The following is a 23,853-nucleotide window of genomic DNA, read 5'->3' as shown; positions in this document are numbered from 1 at the left end:
TGGGTTGTGAAGGAAAATAGACAAAATACCTTTAGAAAGAGAAGCTAACAAATAAAATTATACTTCAATCTGTATTCAGATACCATCAGTTCTTTCTCTGTTGACGGTTTGCATTTTTTATACGTCCTTGACATCATCCTGCTCATCATTTCACAATTACTATTGCTAACTATATTACCCTCCATCTTATTCCCTCCCCTTGATAATTACTCTATTTTCTATCTTCCTTCACCCTATCCCTCCTCAAAAGTGTTTTGGTTTTTACTGCCTCCTCCCCAATATGCCCTTCCTTCCTTCACCCCCCCCCCATTTCCTTCCCCTCCCATTTTTCCTCAGGGCACAATATATTACTATATCCACTTGAGTGTGTATGGTATTCCCTCTTTAAGCCAATTCTGATGAGAGTAAGGTTCACTCATTCCCCTGCTCCTACCCCATCTTCCCCTCCACTCCATAAGAACCAGGGTGCTTTGCCCCAATTTTAGGAGAGATTGCAGCCACTTCGCCCTGGCCAACCACCGAACCCCCTCACTGGTCCATGAGCTGAGCCTCAGAAGCTGCCTCTGGCGCCTAAGACTCCAAGGCGCTGGAGGTGTGGTCTATTCCTGGCTGGGTCCAGACAGTGTACTGAGCTCCTTTATCAGCCTGATCAGCAGGTGATCCAATTGCCCTCTTTGGCTGGAAAATAGTCTCACTCTGTTCTTATGTGAGTTAGGCTGCTCTGGATTTTTTTTAAATTACATTATTTAGGAGTGAGTAGACAGGTTTATTGGGAGCTTGTGGGAGTCACAGCCTCTCCTCCACCATCTTGGCTCCATTACTTATCTTTAAGTTTTAGATCCTTGTTATGTATTATTATTATTGTTGTTATTGTAACTGATTCTTAAGGTCATTCTCCTTGTTAGAGAAAACAAAAGCAAAGTGGGAATTGAGTAGTTCTGCCTTCTTTCTGACATGTTACCACCCTATCTCTTAAATGTGCCCCCAACATAGCTAATCACTCTTATTCCTAGAAAGCCCCTGCTCATTCAAGGCTTTAGCATTTTTTACATTAAGTCCCTGCATTAGATTTATTTTTACTTACCTGCCATTTTTTCTATCTTCTGTACATAACTTTTAAAATCTAAGTTGGTCATTGAGCAGTCTGTGCCATCATAGATGCTAATGGAGATAGCACAGGAGTATGAACCTATAGGAGCCTTCCAAATGGCAGTGCTTCCAACTCACAGCCATCATCTTGGAAAACAAAACCTATGGAAATGTAGCCTGCAGCTACTCCTGCAGGTCCTATAGCCACATCTACTGAAGACTCAGGAAGCAAAGTTGTTAGCCATTTGAAATGATTCAACATTGATGTTTTATCAGTGGAAATGACATTAAAGAGCCATTACCATCTGCTCTCTGTTGCCCCTTAAGGACCAGGGGATTTTTCCATCTGATTGGCAGCTGCAGCCTTCTATCTGGGTTATCTCCTCCACTAGAATGTGAGCTCTGTGAGAGCAGGGACTGTTTTTGTTTTTGGTTTTTTTCTCTTGGTGTGTCCAGCACTTAGCACAATGTTTGCACATAGTAAGCACTTAATAAATGCTTCCTTCATTAATTCATTTAGATAACACTTTCATTCTTTATTTGGAATCATTTAAATGTGTGTCATAATCTTTAGGGCATGAAATATTCAACATATCCTTTCTCTGAATTCTTTGAAATCTACTCATGGGGTCTTAAGACCCTTTGTTCTTTTTCTTTTTCCCAGCCTCTCCAAAATGTGGTCTGAGTGTCTGAGTGGTCTATATTCAGGGTTCCTGTCATTACCACTTAGGTGAACGGTTCCTCATTTGTCAGTTAATCAGAAAGAGTACTTCCTTGTGTTCCCTGTATCTACCTCCTAAAGGTTTCAAGCAATTTAAAAATCCTTCCTATGACCTCCTTTTGGCAGAAAAAGACTTTAAACAGATATGTAGATAGTTGACGTCCGTTGTCACAACTGTATTTTACTTTTATACCCATTTTGCCATCTACTTCCTGACCTCTCATCCATTTTTTTCTGACTGGTCATGTGATTTAAGACATCCTCCCAAATCTGTATTGCTTCCTTTCCTCCCTGCTTGCCTCCTTACCCAAGGGCTTTTCTGTCATGCTTCTCTCTTTCATTTCATAGATTTCTGAACATAGCACATCATCTTAATGTGCAATGCTACTTCACCATCCCTTTTATTTACTGCCGTGTTGTAGTAATGAATCATATCCCTCTAATTTGTATGATCTCTGAGGTTACATATATCTATCTCATTGAATTCAAGCCTCATTTTGTTTATTATGATGCTTATTCTCTACATTTTTTGTTGTTGTTCAGTAGTGTCTAACTATTCATGACCCCATGGACCATAGCACTCCAGGCTTTTCTTTCCTAACCTTTCTTCCAAAGATTGTCCAACCTCATGTTCCTTGCTTCTATGAGACCATCTGTCCATTTCATCCTCTCTCTCTTTCTCCTTGTTCCTTCAGTCTTTCCAAACATCAGGGTCTTTTCTAATAAGTCCTGTCTTCTCATTATGTGGCCAAAGTACTTAAGCTTTAGCTTCAGTATTTGTTTTTCCAATGAATAATCTGAATTTTTTTTAAGTATTGACTGGTTTTATCTTCTTGTCCAAGGAACTTTCAGAAGTCTTCTCCAAGACCACTATTCAAAAGTGTCGATTCTGCAGAGCTCATCCTTCCTTATAATCTAACTCTCCAAGGAGATATTTCACACTGCCCTCTATTTTCTCATTCAGTTGGATTTGCTTTACTGTGTCTTGGTTTCTCATAAGGTCACTAGCTTCCATTTGTTCAATCCTAATTCTTAGGCAATTATTTTCATCAGACAGTTTTTTCATCTCCTTTTCCATTTGGCTTTTCAAACTGTTGACTTTTTCTCATGACTCCTGCATTGCTCTCATTTCTCTTTCCATTCTTTCCTCCCTTTTCTCTACATCTTCCTTCTATCTCTCCTACTTTCTCTTCAAAGTCCCTTTTGAGAGCTTTCATGGCCTGAGACCAGTTCATATTTTTCTTGGAAGCTTTGGATGTAGGGGCCCTGTGGTTGATGTACTCATCTGAGGCTGCACCTTGATCTTCCTTGTAGTTGAAAAAGCTTTCTGTAGTCTGTAGTTCTGAACTTTCTTTGCTTGCTCATCTTTACTTTTAAACTCTCCACTGGGGGGGGGGGGGGCTGCTACTTCTTGGCTCTCTCAGCTCCGCTCCACTCCTGTTCCCAGCTTCAGAGGGTCCCAGGTGCTTTGGTTTGAGGGAGGGCAGGTTTTACTCTCACTTGTCCTGTTCTCTGGTCGGGAGATAACCTCAAGTCTACTTACTAAAGAACCAACCAGCACAGCTTTCTGTGGTGTGGTTCTTAGCTTCAGTGAGCCTGTGCCTTTCCCCCACCTGAGCCTCCCCATTGTTCAGGATTTCTTCCTAGTTCCCTGCTAGGGTGGGACAGCTGAATTCTTCCCCTGGTCCCAGCTGATAACCCTGCAGTTCCTTCTCCCCCCCCCCCCCCCCAGTCCAGCTGATCAGCCCTCTCACCCGACCACATGCTCAGTTCTAGATGGCGCTGATGCTATAGCTGATTCAGAGCCTCTGGGGTAAATTCCTCCAGCAGCATGTATGGTCTGTCTGTCAGCGCAATCGCGGGGTTAGACTTTACTCATGGTCCAGCATGGCCCCCCTGAAATCTATCTATAGCTGGAGAATAATTTCAGCCTGTATTTTTGTGTGTTTTTCTGCTCCAGGGGTTCTTTTATTGCTGTTTTTGGTGTGATTGTGTCAGGAGCTCTGTGCATTTAATGTACTTTCTCCACCATCTTGGCTCCACCCTCTCTAATCTAACTCTCACAGCCATACATTACTAGTGAAAAACCACAGCTTTGACTATATGGACCTTGTCATCAAGGTAATGTCTGCTTTTTAGTATGCTGTCAAGATTTGTCATAGCTTTCTTTCCAAGGAGCAAGCATCTTTTAATTTCCTGGCTGCAATCACCATCTGCATTGAGCCTAAGAATCTAAAATATGACATGGCTTCCATTTCTTCTTCTTCTATTTGCCAATAAGTAATGGGACCATTTGTCAAGATCTTAGTTTTGTTTTGTTTTGTTTTTTAATAGTAAGCTTCAAGCCAGCTTTTACACTCTCTTCTTTCACTCACCAAGAGGCTTCTTAATTCCTCTTCACTTTCTGTAGTGAAGCTTTCTTTCTTTTTTATTTTACTCTTTTTTTTCTTTTTTGGGGGTGGGGAGGGCAATGAGGATTAAGTGACTTGCCCAGGGTCACACAGCTAGTAAGTGTTAAGTGTTTGAGACTGGATTTGAACTCAGGTCCTCCTGAATCCAGGACCAGTGCTTTATCCACTGTGCCACCTAGCTGCCCCCTTGCTTTCTTTATAATACAGTGAATGTTGGCAATTTGGTCTCTAATTCCTCTACCTCTTTGAAAACTAGCCTGCTGTTCTGTAATTCTCAGTTCACACATTGCTGAGGCCTAGGTTGCAGAATCTTAAGCATAACCTTGCTGGTGTGTGAAATGAATGCAATTGTTTGGTTATTTGAATATTCTTTGGCATTGCCCTTCTTTAGGATTAGGATGTAAACTGATTCTTTTCCAGTATAGTGGTTACTTTTGAGTTTTCCAAATTTGCTGGCATTATTGAGTATAGCACTTTAATAGCACACTGATTGATATTTAAGGCCATGTTATTATTGTCCTTCTTCCTGGATACTATTTCCTGTGAATTACTGGACATTTTTCTGCAGCTGTGTTCTATCAAGTCCAACCAGATTACTACCTGGAGGGGCATAGGATTTATTTGTTAACCCTTGCTTTTCTACCTGTGGTTTCAGAGGTTCATGTGTCACTCCACCCTCATCCCAATTTGCAGACAAATTGGTCCTAGCCTGGGTAGCAGCAAGCAGAATTCATCAGTTACACTTAATAAGGCACAGAGGATCTAAAGGCAGAGGGCATAGAGAATGGGGTGGGAGAGGCAGACAGCACAGGAAACAAATGGGGGAAGGATAGGGACGATTAGAGTCACTTTTATCACTGCAGATCAGAGTTGGGAAGGCTTGCAAAGCAGAGATCCATAGCAGTAGGAGTACTACTCAAGTGGCATGATTTGGGGGTCCCATTTTTATAGGGTTCTAATGGGAGGAAGGTGGGTTAAGCCTTAATAAACACCCCCTTTTAAGGTTGCCTCATTAACATAACATTGTTGTTCTGGTTTTATTGCATATCTCATAGTCATCTGGATCTTGCAGGCCTAGCTGGCTTCTCTTGATAGAGCACTTAATTTATGAATGTGGCTTTAATTTATGAGGCACTTTTGGCAAGTGGCTTCTGTGTTTTCTTCTTATACTCTTAATTCCTATTATTTATTTTTATTATTATTTATTTTTATCTTACACTGGCTAGTTATATACTTAAGACTATTGGTGGGGTGGTCATGATGATCATAGCAAGATAGAATTTTAACCTCAAGATGCTATTCTCTGAAATTATTCATCAGATTTTTTTAAATAGAGCTATTAGTTTGGATAATATGTATTACATATAATTATGTATATTATATGTACATGTATGTATATACACACATACATATATTATATATTCACCAAATATATATAGGATGTGCATTCTATATACTAGAAACATACATCTATACACACACGTATATATGTATCTGTGTGTATATATATATATATATATTTGGATTTACATGTAGTTGAATTCATTAATATTGAGCATGACTACCCTTTTCTTTCTCCATGTAAATCCAAGGTTGGCAAACTATGGCCCTCATACCATATCTAGTCCACCTCCTGTTTTTATATGGTCTTTCAGAGAAGATTGATTTTTAAACTTTTTTAATGGTTGAAAAACATCAAAAGAAAAATAACATTGTGACAGGTGAAAATTAATTGCAATTAAAATGCCATTGTCAGGGCAGCTGCGTGGCGCAGTGGATAAAGCACTGGCATTGGATTCAGGAGGACCTGAGTTCAAATCCAGCCTCAGACACTTGACACTTAACTAGCTCTGTGACCCTGGGCAAGTCACTTAACCCTCATTGCCCTGCAAAAAAAAAAAATGTCATTGTCAATAAATAAAGTTTTATTGGAACACAACCGAATCCATTCCTTTACCATTGTCTCTGTCTGCTTTCATCTACAGTGGCAGAGTTGAGTAGTTGTAAGACCACATGTGGCAGTCTGTTTGCTTCCCATTGCTGTTTGGTGTACTACAAATTGCTATGACACAGTTTTGACTCCAGTCTTTCAAGTGTCATGTGTATCGTCGTTACTTATTTTTTTTATTACCAGTGCATACCCATCATGTTAAAACAAGAAAAATAATTTTATCATTTCTTATTATATTTTTTATTTATTATTTTAAAAAGCTCAATGCCAAATTGAAATTCTTCTGAATAAAAACAACTTTTCCCAACCACTATTACCAAACTTCAAAGACTGAATGGCTTTGGAAATAAGCTTTTGCTTGCAGACTTGAGAATGTTTCTTAATTAATTCATCCTAAAATTACAAGACAAAACAGTGCTTATATGTGAAATTTATACTTTTTAAAGTAAACTAACATGACAACTAATGTTGTTTGAAACATAAGTAATGTCAAGTTTTTTATACACTTTCCATGCTGTCAAAAGCTAAAACAAGGAAGACAGATTGCCATTCCCACACAAATTTGAAGTATATGTATTTTCTGAGCTCATACTACAGTTCTACCAGTGTTTTTCAGATCTTGATGCAAGTTCAAAAGAAATTTCCATATTTAAAAATTCATTTAATTGTGCAGTTGAAGAGCTTCTACATAACCTTCAATATAAAATGATTAATCTGCAATGAAATAACATGCCAAAAAGCAAATATCAAGAGAAGAATCTAATAAAACCCTATAAATGCCTTTCAAGTGATTAATCTGCTTAATTAAAATCATATGATCATAGATTGATATCAATATTTGATTGTGATCTGTTGTGAGACATGGAAGATGCTGGCACAGGATTGCCTGGCATTGCTCACATTAAAGAAGGCCATGCTCTGTAAGCATAGCAGTAGCACAGTAGCACAGAGGAAACATGAAGTATGCAAATCCAGAAACATTTCCATCCCAAATGTTTAGACCAACTATTGGTGTCCAACCCATGGTAGACCCTTCCAAGCTCACATTGGACTAATCAGCCATAGTCAAACACACTGTACCTTGTCCCCAGCTTTGTGATGTTACTGGCCTTCTTTGAGTATGAAGGACGAACAACAACATGTGTGTGGAAAGACATTTTCAAACATTAAATATGTAAAATCTTATTACAAATCAGCATTAACAGATGAACATTTGCAATTGATTTTAATGATAGGGAGTCCTAACTTTGAACCTCTGATAAGTGAAATGTTATCCTTCCAAAAGGAATTCCATTCTCATTAGTAGAACTGTATTACAAAAAATGGTACACAATTATCATTATATTGTGAATTTCATTAAAAAATTATTTTCTTTTTATATGTTTTTCCAAGTTTTCATTCTTTGGTGCTATGCTTGGTTATGTAACCAGATAGAGAAACATAACTCTCATTACAATTTTAAAAGTGAATGTATATTATAGTGAGACAAAAGTTGAGTTATTAAGGAGAGCCCAAATAATGATGAGTCTGCACTAATATGCCCTGACTTTGCCACTTTCTTATACTAATTCCCTAACCAATTTTTTAAGTGCTGTCAGTACACAGGAAAAAACAAATAAAACTAAACTAAACTTTCTATTACTGCCATTCTTGTCACTGTGAGAGTATGTCTTTGGTAGTAGATGAGCAATTCTTAGTAACACCCCCATTCTCCCACCCATTTGAGCAGAAAAGTTTTCTTTCCTTTTGCATATAAAAAGAAAGTATGTTGTTTGTTTTCTGTGTTCACAAGAGAAAATCAGGTTTATCACATGTAGGGAAACAAATCTCAGTCTCTTGTGAGTTATTTTTTTGTCCTTTGTAGCTATTGACTTTAAGCTACATAATTAATAATTTAGATTATTTTAGCTAAGGTATTTTTTAATGATACTTCACTTTGGTCTCTAAGCTGAAGTCTTAGAGGGTGTGTGTGTGTGCATCTGCTTTCTGACATCTTAAGTCTATTTATGGTTATCTGAAGGAATTGATATAAAAGCCTATTAATCACACTGTTAAAATGCTCACTAAGAGAATACATACAATTTATTGAAGGTAGGTAGGAAGAATTATTTTTGCTTTCATCTTAATGTTTATTTTCTAGATATTTGCAGATTTTCAGGTAGTTTACTTTAGAATCAGTACTTTTAGATATTTCTTTTATTTATTCCAGCTCCTGGTGACAGTTTGTTAACAGTACAACGAGCAGAATTATGCATAGTCATGAAGAAGTATAATCAAGCCCTTCATGATGCGGACACTGTTTGCAGAAGTAAACCCTTATGGCCAAAGGTATTATTTCTTATTTTTGAATTTGAAAGTAATAAATTATGTGGGGTTTTTTTGGTTTTGTTTTTGCCATAATAAATTATTTGCGAGAGAAACAGTACTTTTGTCTAGAGAACCTTTTAAAAAAGAGACAAGTAATTGACATAAAGTACATATGGACAACAGAAGTTTCTGTATAATTACACAAGTATCTTCATGAATTATTGTACTTTTACTAATAAAGTTAAAAGACAGTCTTGGCCTTCCTAGAAACTTTACCTAATATGTCACTAATCTGGACAGATACTAAGTGATATAGATAACTGAATAAATGTTAGTTTACTATAATCTCTAAACAAAAGCAAATGCATTATGTTGAGTGGCATGTGAAGCAGTATACTAGGAATTCCATGTTTAAACAGTGTAGCTCGTTTTCTGTAAGTTGAAGTGTAAATGTAAATAATTTTGAAGTGTTCCATTTATAGATAGTATATTTACAGGAATAAATGGAATAAATAATTAAAGAAAATAAAGGAAAAATGATTTAAAAACGGAGAATTTTAGATAGTAAAGAAATAGTATTAATGAGAATGTTTGACTTTGGTCCCCAGATCTTATAAATTAAGGAAATTAGTATTTTCCCCACACTGGCACAAAAAAGAACATTGATAAATGATAGTACAACGATGGTAATTTTAAATTAGGCTTCATGTGGATTTCGGGAAGCCAAAGATGGAAATTTGTAGACACATTCTGAACTTATCATTGTGGTAAAAATTATTTGTGGTAAAGATTAATATTCTCATTTTTAGCTAACTCATTTGGGAGGGGCCACACCTGGCCCACCCTGAGGTGTTACGTATGCTACTGAACAGAGAAGGAGAACTCTCCATAGGCAGTTTTTGAAGGACCTCCCCTTTTGGGGGAGGGGAGATTGAATGCTCCCTGAAGGGAGGCAGGCTGCTTCCGGAACATTAGGCAACTTCCGGAACTTGGTCTTTTTAGGTTTTGGCCCTTGCGCTGGTGCCGTGTTCGCTGTCTGTCTGTTGACTCCCCTTGCAGCAGCGAGTGTTCCTTTTGTCTTAGCATGGTGTGAGCAACTGTAGACTGTCCAGGGTTGGTGAGTTAATTATGGAAAACCCTAAATTCCTTTGAACTAGCTTAATTGCAAACAGTCTGAGGTTGCATAGGTTAAGTTTAGAGTTAAGAGCATTTATCTGTATTTATATTTTCCTATTTCCTTATCTTTGATTTTTATTAGTTTCACCTTTGTTGTTTAATTCCCAAGTAATAAAATCTGATCCTTTTGTGAACTAAAGCTTAGAGGCTCTGTTCTTATTGGCCTGGGAGAAATATCTAAAAAGGGCAGTTCAGAGCGGAGGGAGAACCTAAAAGGTCCCTCATATTTCTGGGACCCCAGTATTAAGGCGAGTCACCCAAATAATGCTCCGTATATCAAATTTTGGCCCTCACATCATTTAAAACTCCTCTAGTGTCTGTCTATATTTTGAATTCTTCAACTAAAAAATTCACTATCCTCTTGTCATCTAAGAAACACCAAGTGGTACTATGAAAAGAGCCCAGGCTTTGAGGTCATAGAACATAGGTTCAAGTCCTGACTCAGATGGTTAGTACTATTGTGATGGTCACAGGATAAATCACTTAACTTTTCTTAGCCTCCATTTGCTTACCTGTAAAATGAGATTGAACTAGATTGCCGTCAATATTTCTTACAGGTCTAAATCTATTAATCTTGTTAATCATTTGTTAATTAAAGAATTTTTCTCCATTTTATTTTCTATTCTTGGGAATTGGTATTTATCTATCACATAGACTAAGGCAAACGTATTAAATTGGCATGTAGCAATTCTTTTCAAATGAATGAAGCCCATTGAGTGATTTTATTATAAGAAACCATACACCTTTAGAATCATAGAAAGTTGAAAGATACCTTACAGATCATCTAGTTAGTCTAGCCCCATTACTTTATTTTTCAATTTTATCCTCTTTTCCCTCACCACCCACAAAAAGAAAACAAAAACAAAACCCTTGTAACAAATATGCAAAACAGACTAAACAAATTGCCACATTGGCCATGTCCAAAAACATATGTCTCATTCTGCATATGGAGTTCAACATCTCTGTAAGGAGATGGGTAACATTCTTCATCTTTGGTGTTCTGGATTCTTAGTTGGTCATTGTGTTGATCATCCATCTTAAGGATTTCAAAGTTGATCCTTTTTACAGCATTATAGTATAAATTGTTCTCCTCATTCATTCTCTATTAGTTCATAACAAGTCTTTCCAGGTTCCTCTGAAACTATCTCTTTCATCATTTCTTATGACACAATAGTACTCCATTACATTCATCTATAATAATTTATATATCCATTCCCCAATTGATTAGTCCCTTTATTTTAGGATTAGAGAGGCTAAGAACCCAATAGCTAGTGAGTGGCAGAGCTAGAATTTGAATTAGATATCCTCTAAGTACAGTGCTTGTTCCAGCATGCCACATGGCCTTCCTTATCACCATCCTTAACTGCACTTCTCTTTCTAAACTATATTGTCTCTTATTTTAGGCTTGAAGGACTTAGGTGGCAAATTTAAACTTAGGAGTTATAGAGTGTGTCTAAAGGCAAAAATTCTCCTCTGTGCTTTTACTTCATCACTTAATGAAGTTGAAGAAGTTCATAAGATAATGTGAAGCTATCTATAGGCATATCATTGGAGATTTAGGCTCTGGGATTTTAGATTTAACTATTAAATAACCAAACCAGCTCATGGAGGCAGAAGCTGAATCTTTAGTTTGGGAGAACTTCATAATATATGTTCTGTCATAACCATTTGCTTCTTTTGGGGTTCAGCTTATGATCATAGCTAGTAAAAAAGAAGAAGAGATATGGTTCCTAGTAGTGACTAGGACAGTACTCCATCCTAAGATGAAGTATTGTAAGAAAGGAGGTGTTGTATCCTATGGAGTCATTCTATAGAAAAGTTATGGTATCTACTACTGTCATAGAATTAAAGCATCTTAGAACTGGAGTAGACTTTGTGTCATCTAACAGCATCCACATCTGAACTTTGAAGATGTTTCTATAATATTTGTAGAATGAAGGCATTGAATTAGATCTCTGAGGTTATTTCTGCCTCTAATTCCTATAACCCCAACAGCTATTCATATACCACAGCTTACTTAGCCATTCCCCAATTTATGGACATCCCCTCAGCATGGAATTTCTTAGAAACAATTTAGTTTATTTCCTTCATTTTACAGTTTAAAATACTAAGGCCCAGAGAGGATAAGGGAGATACCTAACTAGTAGATTTTGGAACCATTAGAACCTGCATCTCTTCACAGTCCACTCCTCTTTTAAATGTCACATGAAGCCATTCACTGAGCATTCCCTCTTCATCTTCCATTACCCACATACCTTCCTTTGTTATTTCCTTCTTCACATTTGTATCACAAGAGGTGGTGGCCCATTTCCTTGCCAAACAAAATCCCTTACCTGAACAAGTGATCCCATTCTGGCCTGTCTGCCAGCAGACTGCCTCCACTATTATCCCCATTCTTATTAATCTTCAATCTCTCCCTGTCTCCTGACTGCTTCCCTGCTGCCTACAAACACACTTATGTCTTTCCCATCCACCAAAAATACTCACTTGATCCAGCCATCCATATCAGATATCATCCTGTATCTTGCTTCCCTTTCATGGCTAAACTCCTTCAAAAAGCTGCCTACAATCAATGACTCCCCTTCCTTTCCTTTTACCCTCTTCTTAACTTTCTACAATCTCTTTTCTCGCCTCATAATTCAAATGAAACTACTCTCTTCAGAGTTTCCTTTGATCAAGTCTTGATGACTAATTCTCTCAGCCTTTTATTCATCCTTATCTTTCCTGACCTGGCTGCAGCACTTAACACTGTTGGTCACCTTCTTTTCCTGGATATTCTCCTCTCTCTAAGTTTTCATGATGCTGTTCTCTCCTGCTTCTCCTCCTCCCCATCTGACTGCTGCTTTTAAGTCTCCTCTGCCAGATTTTTATCCCAGTCACGCTCATTAAACATGGATGTCCTACATGGCTCTGTCCTGGGCCCTCTTCTCTTTGCCTCTATACTAGTTTGCTTGGTGATCTCAACAGTTTCCTCATATTCAATAATCATCTCTATAGAGATAGGAATATATTCAGCTGTAACTTCTCTTCTGACCTCCAGTGTTATATCTCCAACTGCCTATTGGGCATCTCTTACTAGGTGTTCTGTAAGCATCTTAAACTCAATATGTCCAAAACTTAATTATCTTTTCAATTCAATAAACCTTTATTAAGTACCCACTATGTGCCAGGCACTGTACTAAACATTGCAGATGTAGGTAAGACAAAGACAGTCCTTGACCTCAAGGAGTTTACAATTTAATAAGGGGAGGACAGCTCACAAAAAGAAGCTAGAATAGGAGGAGGGGGAACCAAAGGGCACCTGGTGGTAGAGCATCTTGTTCCAAAAAGTTGAAGTGCAATAGAACTGTGGATTCTTCATTACTTCCTTATTGCTGTGAAGAGGGTATTACCATCTGCTTAGTCTCCTAGGCTGATAATCTAGCTGTCATCCTTAACTTCTTTCATGCCCCATTTCTAGTCTGTTGCCAAATCCTGTCAGTTTTACATTTGTGATTTTCCTCCTGTACATTTCCCTTTTCTCCTTACATTGCACCTTATCACCTTATGTCTGAACTACTATAATATCCTGCTGATTGATCTCTCTGCCACAAGTTTTTCGCTACTCCAGTCTATCTTCCAATCAGCTGTCAAAATGATCTTTAATGAAGTGTATGTCTGACCTTGTTACCCTCCACCCCTTCAGTAAACTTCAGTAACCTCCTGTCATTTCCAGAATGAAATAGAAAATCCCCTTTTGGATTTGAGTCAGTCAGTAAGCATTTATTCAGTGCCAGGCACTGTGCTAAGTTCTGGGGGTATGGAAAAAGATAGTCCCTGTCCTCAAGGAGCTCACAGTCTAATGGGAAGAAAATAAGCAAGCAACTATGTACAACTAGGGGCAGCTAGGTGGTGCAGTGGATAGAGCACCGGCCCTGGAGTCAGGAGTACCTGGGTTCAAATCCAGCCTCAGACACTTAACACTTACTAGCTGTGTGACCCTGGGCAAGTCACTTAACCCCAATTGCCTCACTAAAAAAAAAAAAAAAGTGTATAAAGTAGCTATGGGCACCTCTTGGGAAAAGCTGAGGTATCAGGTTAGCTTTAGAAAGAACAATCAAGCTTCCTATAGCTTGTCTCTTCTGACTATAACATACTAGAACTTCCTTTGTAATCTAGTAAGTGGGTAGCTTGAAGAAATTCAGATTTTAATAATTTGGCATTGACTTTGGCAAAGGAATACAGTAGAAGTCATTCAAACATGGCTCATTTATTTAAAAATTTGCTTAACAAATTAGGTTCAATGATTATTCTTCAAGCTTATTATTCTTAAAAGTAGGATGAAAAAAAGTAGGATGAATTACACTTATTTGTATTTTAAGTATTTATCTTTTTATTTGCTCCATATAGGGACATTATGTGAAAGCTCAGGCTCTTTCTGGATTGGGGAGAACTGAGGAAGCATTGAAGGAGTTTCTCTATTGTGTTGCCTTAAATCCTGGACGAGGGATAATAAAGAAAGAAGCCCAAAAGGTAAAGTGGTTATTTGAGTGGGGAGTTTTTTCTTCAAATTGGGCTGCATTTTTTCTTTTTTTCTTTTTTAAGTTTTATTGTATTTTATTTGTTTTGTTAAACATTTCCCAATTGCATTTTATATTGATTTTTAAAAAAATGTTGAGTTCCAAGTTCTCCCCTCTTTGCTCTTTCCTTCACCCATTGAGAAAGTAAGCAATATGGTATTAATTACGTATGTGAATTCATATAAAACGTATTTCCATATTATCCATGTTACAAAAACAAAAAGCAAGAAAGATAAAGTGGAAAAAAGATGCTTCAATCTGCACTGAGTTCATCAATTCTTTCTCTAGAGATGGATAGCATTTTTCATCATGGGTCTTTTGGAATTATCTTAGATCACTGTATTGATCAGAGCAGCTACATCTTTTTACAGTTTGGTCATCGTTACAATATTGCTGTTACTGTGTATAGTGTTCTTCTAGTTCTGCTCACCACTTTGCTTCAGCTCATAGAAGTCTTCCCAGGTTTATCCCAAACCATCCTGCTTGTCATTTCTTTTAGCACAGAAGTATTCCATTATAATCATATGCCATAATTTGTTCAGCCATTCCCCAGCTGATGGGCCTCCCCTCAGTTCCCAATTCTTTGCTATTGGGATGCATTGATAAGTTTTATATATTTCTTAAAATTAGCTATTAAGAAGCACTTTCTCTATATTCTATGAATTTAAGAATTTTACAATTCTGGTATCTGAGTTGGATATCATTTTTTTCCCTTTGTGGCCAATATATAGTAGTGCTTTATAGTAGAAGTGCACATAACGCAATTCTGTATGAAATAATGCTGTTGTATATGGGGAAATAGAGACTATTGGGACTTTGCCATGCCAATGTGATACAATGGGCTTCGATGTCTAGATCATTTTCCCCTTGAGTAAATAACTGAAGTAATGACAGTTTTTGCAGTTGGGAATAAAAACTCAATTCTCAATAAATTTTTGGTTTATCATATATTGTTTTCAAAAAAAGAATCACTAAATGACCAACCTTTCTGGTGCTAAGCCTTTTTTGCATTTAACTAGGCTGATTCTAGGACCAAAGATAATAGTCTATTGTTGGAGCTTTTCTCAAAAGTCATTCCAATTTGGTGTAGTCTACCAGAGCTACTGGTAGAGCCTTCAAAACTTCAAGTTTTTGCCTCTGTGCCATCATTGGTATGATGTTAGTAGAAATAGAACTTGAGCATAAAGGCCATAAAATGTTATTGAGGATATTTATTTATGAGGATGTGGCCTGTAATAAGAATGAGAAACAACAAATAAACAGCCCCAGTATTCCAAAAGAATAGGAGAAAAGCCTTTAACACATTGGCTAGATCTTTTATAGAGGATTTATGGAAAACATAGACAAGATAAAATGTTGATAATGCAAAGAATGAGAAATTATGATGGGATGGTAGTCTGCAACAGTGGAGAAAATATACCAAGGAAATGACAAGTATATAATATGTCTTAGTATTGTAGTATCTTAATTCAGTATAAATGAATTTACCTGAAATTTCTTAGTAATTATTCAGATTTTCACTTATAAGCATGGTATAGGTCAACTTTTTGTTAGAATTTTTTCCTGTAATTCCCTGGTGCTTCAGAGAGAAATAATTATTTCTTATTCATAAAAATATTTTAAGAAACTTTGTCATATGAATCCATTAGCAAATGCTTAAGCATCAGAGAGGAGGTAGTTTGACAATTAAGTAGTGTAACTACTGAAAGTTGAGGTTCTTAAAACTTAATTGTAAATATTCCCTGTGGGAAAATCAGCTCCACTTTGGGGGACAGTCTTTTTAGCCTTAAAGATTTTTGCGTTTGTTCATTTTTTTCATCTACAGAATATATGGCAGTTCTTTTAGAAGTTGTTTAGGGGGGAAAAAAGTTCTTTAGACAAAACATACTTTAGATTTCATTATCTATAAGCTTCCTGAGATATATTTCTGAAAACATAGTGGCCCCAAACATTTTCTTTTCTTTGTAATTATTTAGATAATGTGTGAAGTGTTTTTCCCAGCTTTGGAAAATGTACATGAAAATTTAACATCTTCCTTCCGAAGTCGAACACCTTACACCAGATTGAAACCTAAATTTATGGGTCACATAAATACCCAGTCTGAACTAGAAGATGATTCTAGTGCAGGATGTTCTAAGGTAGGAAGTGCTTGTATTTTTTGGCATAGTCTTGATTTAATAGTGCTGTAATGTACCAAAAATATTTAGCAAAATAATTAAGATTTAACTACAACATGAAAAATCTACAAATATTCCTTGAGCTCTGCTTAACTTTACTTTCTGCCTTATTGTAGTACTAATTAATTATAAGGTAGTATTAATTAAAGTACTCCATTTTGCAACTCCTCAATTTTGAAAGTTAGGTAATTTTTAGAAGATGTCAAGGAGAATGATGAAAATAATAATTATAGTGCTCATATAAATGACATTTTAAGGTTCTGTGTACATCAGGACATTTAGTTCTCAAAATAATTCTGTGAGGTGGCTACTACAAGTGTTACTCTGTTTTATAGAAGAGGAAATTGAGATTTGGAAAGTTTAAGTAACTTTCCTATGGTAACCAAGTTGTTCAGTGTCAAGAGGTAGAATTTTAATTCAAGAGTCTTCAAACTTTAAGTTCTAAACCCGTTGTGCTATACCTCATAAATAACTCGAGAAAGGGTTAGAAGAAATGACTTTTGAAAGAAAAAAATTCAGTCAAATTCAATCTGTACAATTTTGCCTGGGGAAGAGAAATCAGAATTACTTGACATTTGAGAAGATTGTGTGTGTGTGTGTGTGTGTGTGTGTGTGTGTGTGTGTGTGTGTGTGTGTGTGTGTGTGTGTAGGAGAATTGAGCTCAGTTGGTTCTCTTAAATTCTCACCATGAAAATCTAACATTTTAAAGTCTAATAGGAGTTGAAGCAGGTTACATAAGAAGATTCTAGGCATTTGTTTCTTTAAAGATCACCGAGCTTTTTTCCCTGATATTCCCCCCTTAAATTGTTTATTTCTTTTATTCCCAGGATTCCTTGTTCCAGTTCAACAAAACTCTATCCCAGGATTCTGATGTCTATCAAAACTCTGATTCTTCAGTTTTGCATCATGTACTCGATCTACATTTTGAAGATAAAAAAAAGACTTTTAAAACCACCCTTTCCAGTGTATCTAGTGCTAGTTTAAAGAGAGAGTTCCCCACTGATTTGGAAGATGTACAGAATCCGAGCATCCCTAACAAAATTTCCAAGGAAGGTTAGTGGCCTATAGTTCATTGGAGGATGTGACTTCAAAGTATTGAGTTTTGTTGTTTATCTTAAAAGGGGTGGTAAGAAGGATATACTCTATCATGCTTTTCTCTATACTATTAAAAAATTGAATAAAATTTGTACAACTTTGTGATTTGATCCCCTCCTGCCCCCCCCCCCAAAAAAAAAACTTTGAAAAACTCTTAGCATTATTGAATTCCAGAAAGCAGAGTCGTCTGGTGTTATGAAATGGGAGAAAAAAGAAATTGTCAGTGGTGGCAGCTGGGCAGAAGTGCTATTAGGTTCTCAATCTGGGTATAAATTTAATGATTCCCTGCAGTGAAGTTTTCCCACACTTCCCATACAACTAAATTTCCTAGTCATGTTTTTGCTACAGATTACAAACTACTAAGAAGTTGTAATTGTTTAAATGTTATTACATACTGACTGAAGAGTAATAAAGGCCTCAAAGCATTGGTGTTTTCTTCAGTTGTTTTGTCTAAGAAATGCTTGTGTGTTGTTTTCTTTCATGTATTATTTATTTACAGCCATCTATTTTAAATAATCTGTTGTGCGTGGCATTGTAACATAGCATGAATCACACATTCCATTATTACTCCAGATGATTTGTTCCCCCCTGCCCAAAGAAGTAGGTGTAGAATAAATCTCTATATTTTTATATCAGAAATGGTAATACCATAACTCTTCATCAAGTCAAATTTTTAGAAATAAAATCCAGAAAGCAGAGTTCATTGCTCTGAAGCTTCGTGGATCTGATCATGTTAGAGATATCCCATTCAATTATGCTCAGTTAAAGTTGGGGGGGGAATCAAATCCTGGTAACATACAGGGGAGCATTTGGAAGTAGAACTTTCATCTAAGTTAAGAAGAGTGATTCCTATGAGGTTCTTTTTTTCAGTTACATTTATTTCTGCTTTAAATTTTCAGAATCTAAGCTATGATAAATTGAATTTAACCTTATATCATTGTGTGATGGTCAATACAAACTCATGTTAATAAATATCTAGTAAAAAGAGACAGTGACATGATGGATTGAAATCCACATTGGATAAAAAGCTTTTAGTTATTAGTTTCAAAGCTCCATTCCTAATTCAGTCCGAAAATATCACAACAACATGAGAACTTCTAGTAAGTAGTAAATTAACTTATTTGATTCCTTTGCTTTCTCCTGACCATGTTCTAAGGGCATTAATTAGCACCAAAGAGAACAAATAGCTACTAATGGTAGACACCATTAGCTATTATGTTAACCAGGATTAGTTTTTAAGTCAAAGAGAGCTCATAAATAATTTTAGGGCTAGTTTAACCTACATGATTACCTGCAAAATCATAATTGCTACATGTTTGCTAACTAAAAGAGAAACAGTGTATTTAATGTGGTATCTAATCTTTCTAATTCTATAAAACTTATTTATGCTAAATTTATATACTGCTTTTCTTCTAAAGAAAGGATACAAAGTGCATTTTGTTATTCAAATACGCTTGACTTGAATATTATTGATAACATTGTCCATTTTTTCCCCAGATGGAGAGACTTTACTTCAAATTGTTCCAAGTACTAAAGTGGGAGAGAGTCCAATAATCTTGGTAGATGCATCAGACTTTGAATGTTCTCTTTGTATGAGGTATAGTATGACAGAACTATAGAAATGAAAAATAAAACATAGTCTTTTTTACATTTTGAACCTAAAAGGAAAATGTGTTTCATTCTCTAGCACAAGGCTTTTTAAACTGGGTTCATGAATTTGGGAGGAGGTATTATAACTATGTTTCAAGACAGTTAGATTTTTGTCTTCTTTTGTAATTCTGTGATTTTATATTATACATTTAAAACCATTATTCTGAAAAGAGGTCCATAAGCTTCACCATACCCCCAAATGGGTTCTGTGACACACACAAAAAAAGGTTAACAAGTGTGGCTTTAGTAGGTGTATACAATATTTTATAGTTATTAGTAAATTTTGGGAAAATATTTCTCCAATCTCCTTCGATAAGAAGATAAAATAAAAATGAAATTGTTTCTGCAGCAGGAGTAGAAAAACAAATACTGATTAAAGTTAATGTGAATAAAAGTTAAGTTGTAAAGTATTTTCTGAATATTTTCATGTTTTTGTTGAGAATAATACAGACTTTGGTTTTCTCCCCTTATCAGGTTATTCTATGAGCCTGTTACCACACCATGTGGACATACTTTCTGCCTAAAATGTCTTGAGCGCTGTCTTGACCATACGCCAGATTGTCCATTGTGCAAAGAGAAGCTTTCTGAAGTAAGCATATCTGTAGTAGGGTATGCCATGTATCATCTCTGGTAGTTAATTTCTTCCACACATAGGTAAAAAAAAGTGTGAAGTTTCTCACCCGCTTCTTGATCTTGTCTATTTTTTCTCTGTTTTCCTTCTCTTTCATTGCATACACATAATTTGAGAACACACATATTTTCTTTTAAGTGTCAAATAATTCAAAGGTCCAAAGCACATATAGTTGACAAAACAGGTTCAAGTCCCAGACATAGGTAACATGTAATCAATTTTCATTTAGTCTGAAACCAGAACTTTTAAAACTTAAGTTTCCTTGGGAAATCAGATATTTCTTTATTCCTATTTACAGTAATTATTTGTATCTTGTGGAAATAAATATAGCATAGAAATATACTTCTCATAATTATAATTTATTCTCTTGATTTAAAATATATATTTAATTCAGATAAACTTTACTAGACAAGAAGAGGCCTGGGCCCCAGGCCCAACTTTGTCATTAACTGAGGGTTTGATCTTGGACAAGTCACAACCAGTTCGGGTTTGGTTTCTTCCCCTGTAATGTAGCAATTTTACCCTACCAGTGATAAAATTAGACATTTGATATAAAGCACTTTGAAAACTTAAAATGCTAAACAAATGTAAGTTACTATTAGTAATTCTTTTGTTGTTGTTGTTGTTGTTTTTGCGTGGGGCAGTGGGGGTTAAGTGACTTGCCCAAGGTCACACAGCTAGTAAGTGTCAAGTGTCTGGGGCCGGATTTGAACTCAGGGTACTCCTGAATCCAGGGCCGGTGCTTTATCCACTTCACCACCTAGCTGCCCCACTATTAGTAATTCTTTATGTAAAATCTAATGTTCCACTTAAATGAATTTTCCATGAGGTTATTATCAGTGACAAAAGACTGTAAATTTTAATCATTTTTTGTTGGAAATAATCTATACTACATATTTCCATGTTTTCTAAAAACTCCATGCTGAACATATTTTAATGTTTTCTTGGAAACTCATCCATTATACATCCCTGCTATTATAATGTTTTTAGTGGGGACACTGAAGTATGTAGGATTGTTTGTCCTTACATTGAGTAGTCTGAGGTTTTGTGCTTGTATGTTGATAATTATTCTCTATCTTCCTTTGGCTGTGAGCTGTCACTTTTGTTATTAGAATGTGCTTTTTGTTATATGTATCATTAGCTGCTTATTGAAGGACCTAAATTTTTGTGGCAGTTATTTCTGTCTGCCCTTTTTTTGTTTCTGGACTCACAGCAATGTTACAAATGGCTGGGGTTTCTAGAAATCAGCTTCACAAAAGTGGGGAACGAAGTCTTCTAATGCATAGAAAGTTATCATATATGCCATATGTGAGCTCAATTTTAAAAAATAATAAAATGTATAAACACATAAGAAACATAATTAAATGCCTTTAATTTCCAAGGTACTTTATGATCTTATAGTGTCCCCAGAGACATTATTGTTCAAATTCAGCTTTCAGTTGTTTATTATAGATATGCAGAAGTTCGATTTGATTTATAAGTAAATCAGTTTTTATTGTGCTACGCAGTAAAAATAGCATGTAAAACAAACAGACATATTACTACTTTTTTGATAATATATTTTTATGCAGTATTTTGACTTGTCATAGTTCATTTTCTATCTGGCGTTTGCTACTGAGACTTACAAACTCTTTCAGAAGAAAGTAAGGTATGTAGTGGATAAAGACTTTAAGGGTAACAGTAAAACTGGGGTTGGCCTAAACATAACCAGGTAAGACAGCCTCCTGGAAAGTTGCAAGAGTGTTGCTTAAACTTGAGTCTGGAAATACCCCCACCCCACACAAATTACTTAACCAAGGCACTCTGGTTTGTGGGCCTGACCTAAGTTTAAGCAAACAAAAATGTTTGGAATTGAGTATAATATTTCAGTCTTTCCCTGAAAAGATAAAGCTTGACATATGGGAGAATTTTGATGAAAATAAATATCACATCATATCCCCACATGTGGAACTTGTATAACACTTAGGACTAAGACATATCATTTAAAAATTATAAGAAGTACTGTTCTCCATATCCAGTTAAAGCATTTCTATAAACACAGAGAAATTTTGAAACAACTTGATATATTTGTAAGCTACTAGACTTTTTTTTTCTCTAGTGTAAGTTTTCAGTACTTTTTTTCTTTGACTTTTTTGTTCCTTAAGACTGAAAATCAGGAGTTTTATAGTCAAAATTAATTGCTGTGTTGATTTTATTTAATTTCTTTGAATTTGTTACATAGCAATTTGATTATTGCTTAATATTTCTTTTATTTCAGTTTTTGGCAAGCAGAAGTTATAAAAAAACCACATTGACTGAAGAATTAATACTTCGCTATTTACCAGAAGAGTTATCTGACAGAAAAAAAGTTTATGATGATGAAATGAAGGAGTTATCAAAGTAAGTGCTGTGTTTGTGTTACATCTTATTGAGATGACATAAAATACATTTTTGTTCATCTTACAGTCTCACAAAAATATTTTTAACGTAGCAAAAAAATTAGATTTTAAATTGGAGATTTAGTTATAAATGTAATGAAGCAAATTTGTTTGTTATAATTGGATACGAAAGAACTCTGATGATGTTGGTTTAGTTTTAATATAATGTTCTACTATTGCCTCTGAAATCTCAGAACCTTTCCATTCTTTATTAGTATTACTGTAAACTAGTACATAGTATTACTTAAGTCATTATGAAAATCTTGTCCTAGTTGTATCCTCAAACTTCTTAGGTAAACTAATGTAATAGTTTATGATTTATTTAGCCAGTAAATTGTTCCTCATCACCATGAGATAAAATAGGGTTTGAGGAAGGCCCAGCTGAGCAAAGGACCTCACTTCCACTAAAGCTTAGGATTTTGGCCTTGCTCACTAGATTAGCCATGAAGTTGTCAGTATTTTGAAAAATTCTATACTATTTCAATTATCAACATATACACACATTTTAATATGCAAAAAATAAAAGAAACTATGAAGTGATGTAGTTTTTTAAAAGATATTAAACTTAACAAGGTAGTAACAATATTACCCATTTGTCTGTGTTCCCTTCTGAACTTTGTTTTATTCTGTGTATTTTAAAATGTTTTACTGATGCTTTTTTCTTTTTAAACATTTTTATTATTTTTGTTAACTATCAACACACAATCACACACCCCTTTCCAATCCCTATCCCTGCCCTAATAGAACCCTTCCCTTGCAGCCTACAGGTACAGTCAAGCAATACAAATCAGTAGCATTAGTTATAGCTGAAAACATATTTCATCACCATTTTACCAAGAGTGATAGGCAGTCTTCATCATCAGTTTTCTGCAGTCGTAACTGGTCACTGCTTTGATTAAATTTCAGAAGTCCTTATGAGTTGTTTTGTTTTATATTATGGTTGTCATCTTATAAATTTTCTTAGTCCTGTTTCACCACTGCATCACAGCATTTCACAGTAGTCTTTTTAGATATCTCTGATCTGCCATATTTACAATTTCTTATGGTATAATAATATTCCATTTTCTTCATGCCACCTTTTTGTTCAGATGTCCCTTGTGGGCATATATATTTTATTCCTGGTTCTTTGCTACAACAAAAAGTTTACTATCGGAATCCAGGTTTCATTATTTAAATGAAAGAGTTCTAGCTTGTTTTGTAACTGCCTTATATCCTACAGTTATCTTCATCTTTTTTGAATAGTTCAGCTTAGAAAGTATAAATAAGTTAAAATTTTTCATTGTTTTACAGTTTGACAAAAGATGTTCCCATCTTTGTGTGCACCATGGCCTTTCCTACAATCCCTTGCCCACTACATGTCTTTGAACCTCGATATAGGCTCATGATAAGAAGATGCATGGAAACTGGCACCAAGCGGTTTGGCATGTGTTTGGCTGATGAGCTTAAAGGGTAAGAAATGAGATATTAAGATTTTAATTCTATCCTTTGAGTACTATTGCTCTGTATTTTTAAATGCAGCCAGTCATTAGTCTTTCATCTGATGTATTTCCTTATTTTGTATGATATTATTTGAGTCTGAAGCAAAGGGGGGAAGACAGGAGGTTGAGGGTGAGGTAAGGTGATGGGGATCAGAAGGAGGTAATGATATACTTATGTACTCTCAGATGAA

At 35.7% G+C, this 23,853-nt stretch overlaps 1 protein-coding gene across 3 annotated transcripts in view; it reads left to right on the top strand.

Annotated features, from left to right (window-relative positions):
• LONRF2 (LON peptidase N-terminal domain and ring finger 2) overlaps positions 1 to 23,853 on the top strand; it is a 91,687-nt gene that overhangs the window by 45,647 nt on the left and 22,187 nt on the right. For 2 of the 3 annotated variants that reach the window (XM_043992866.1, XM_043992867.1), the window contains exons 2-9: positions 8,382 to 8,500; positions 14,045 to 14,167; positions 16,191 to 16,352; positions 17,219 to 17,444; positions 18,984 to 19,083; positions 19,611 to 19,725; positions 22,025 to 22,146; positions 23,475 to 23,633. In XM_043992866.1, the coding sequence (XP_043848801.1) occupies positions 8,382 to 8,500; positions 14,045 to 14,167; positions 16,191 to 16,352; positions 17,219 to 17,444; positions 18,984 to 19,083; positions 19,611 to 19,725; positions 22,025 to 22,146; positions 23,475 to 23,633 (1,126 nt within the window). The remainder of the gene's footprint in view (positions 1 to 8,381; positions 8,501 to 14,044; positions 14,168 to 16,190; positions 16,353 to 17,218; positions 17,445 to 18,983; positions 19,084 to 19,610; positions 19,726 to 22,024; positions 22,147 to 23,474; positions 23,634 to 23,853) is intronic. The other variant, XM_043992868.1, reaches the window with a different exon arrangement.

This window comes from Dromiciops gliroides, chromosome 3, assembly GCF_019393635.1.
Source record: "Dromiciops gliroides isolate mDroGli1 chromosome 3, mDroGli1.pri, whole genome shotgun sequence".
In the NCBI taxonomy this organism is placed as follows: domain Eukaryota; kingdom Metazoa; phylum Chordata; class Mammalia; order Microbiotheria; family Microbiotheriidae; genus Dromiciops; species Dromiciops gliroides.
The sequence above is the reverse complement of the archived record's forward strand: the minus strand, read 5'-3'. Positions and strand labels throughout refer to the sequence as shown.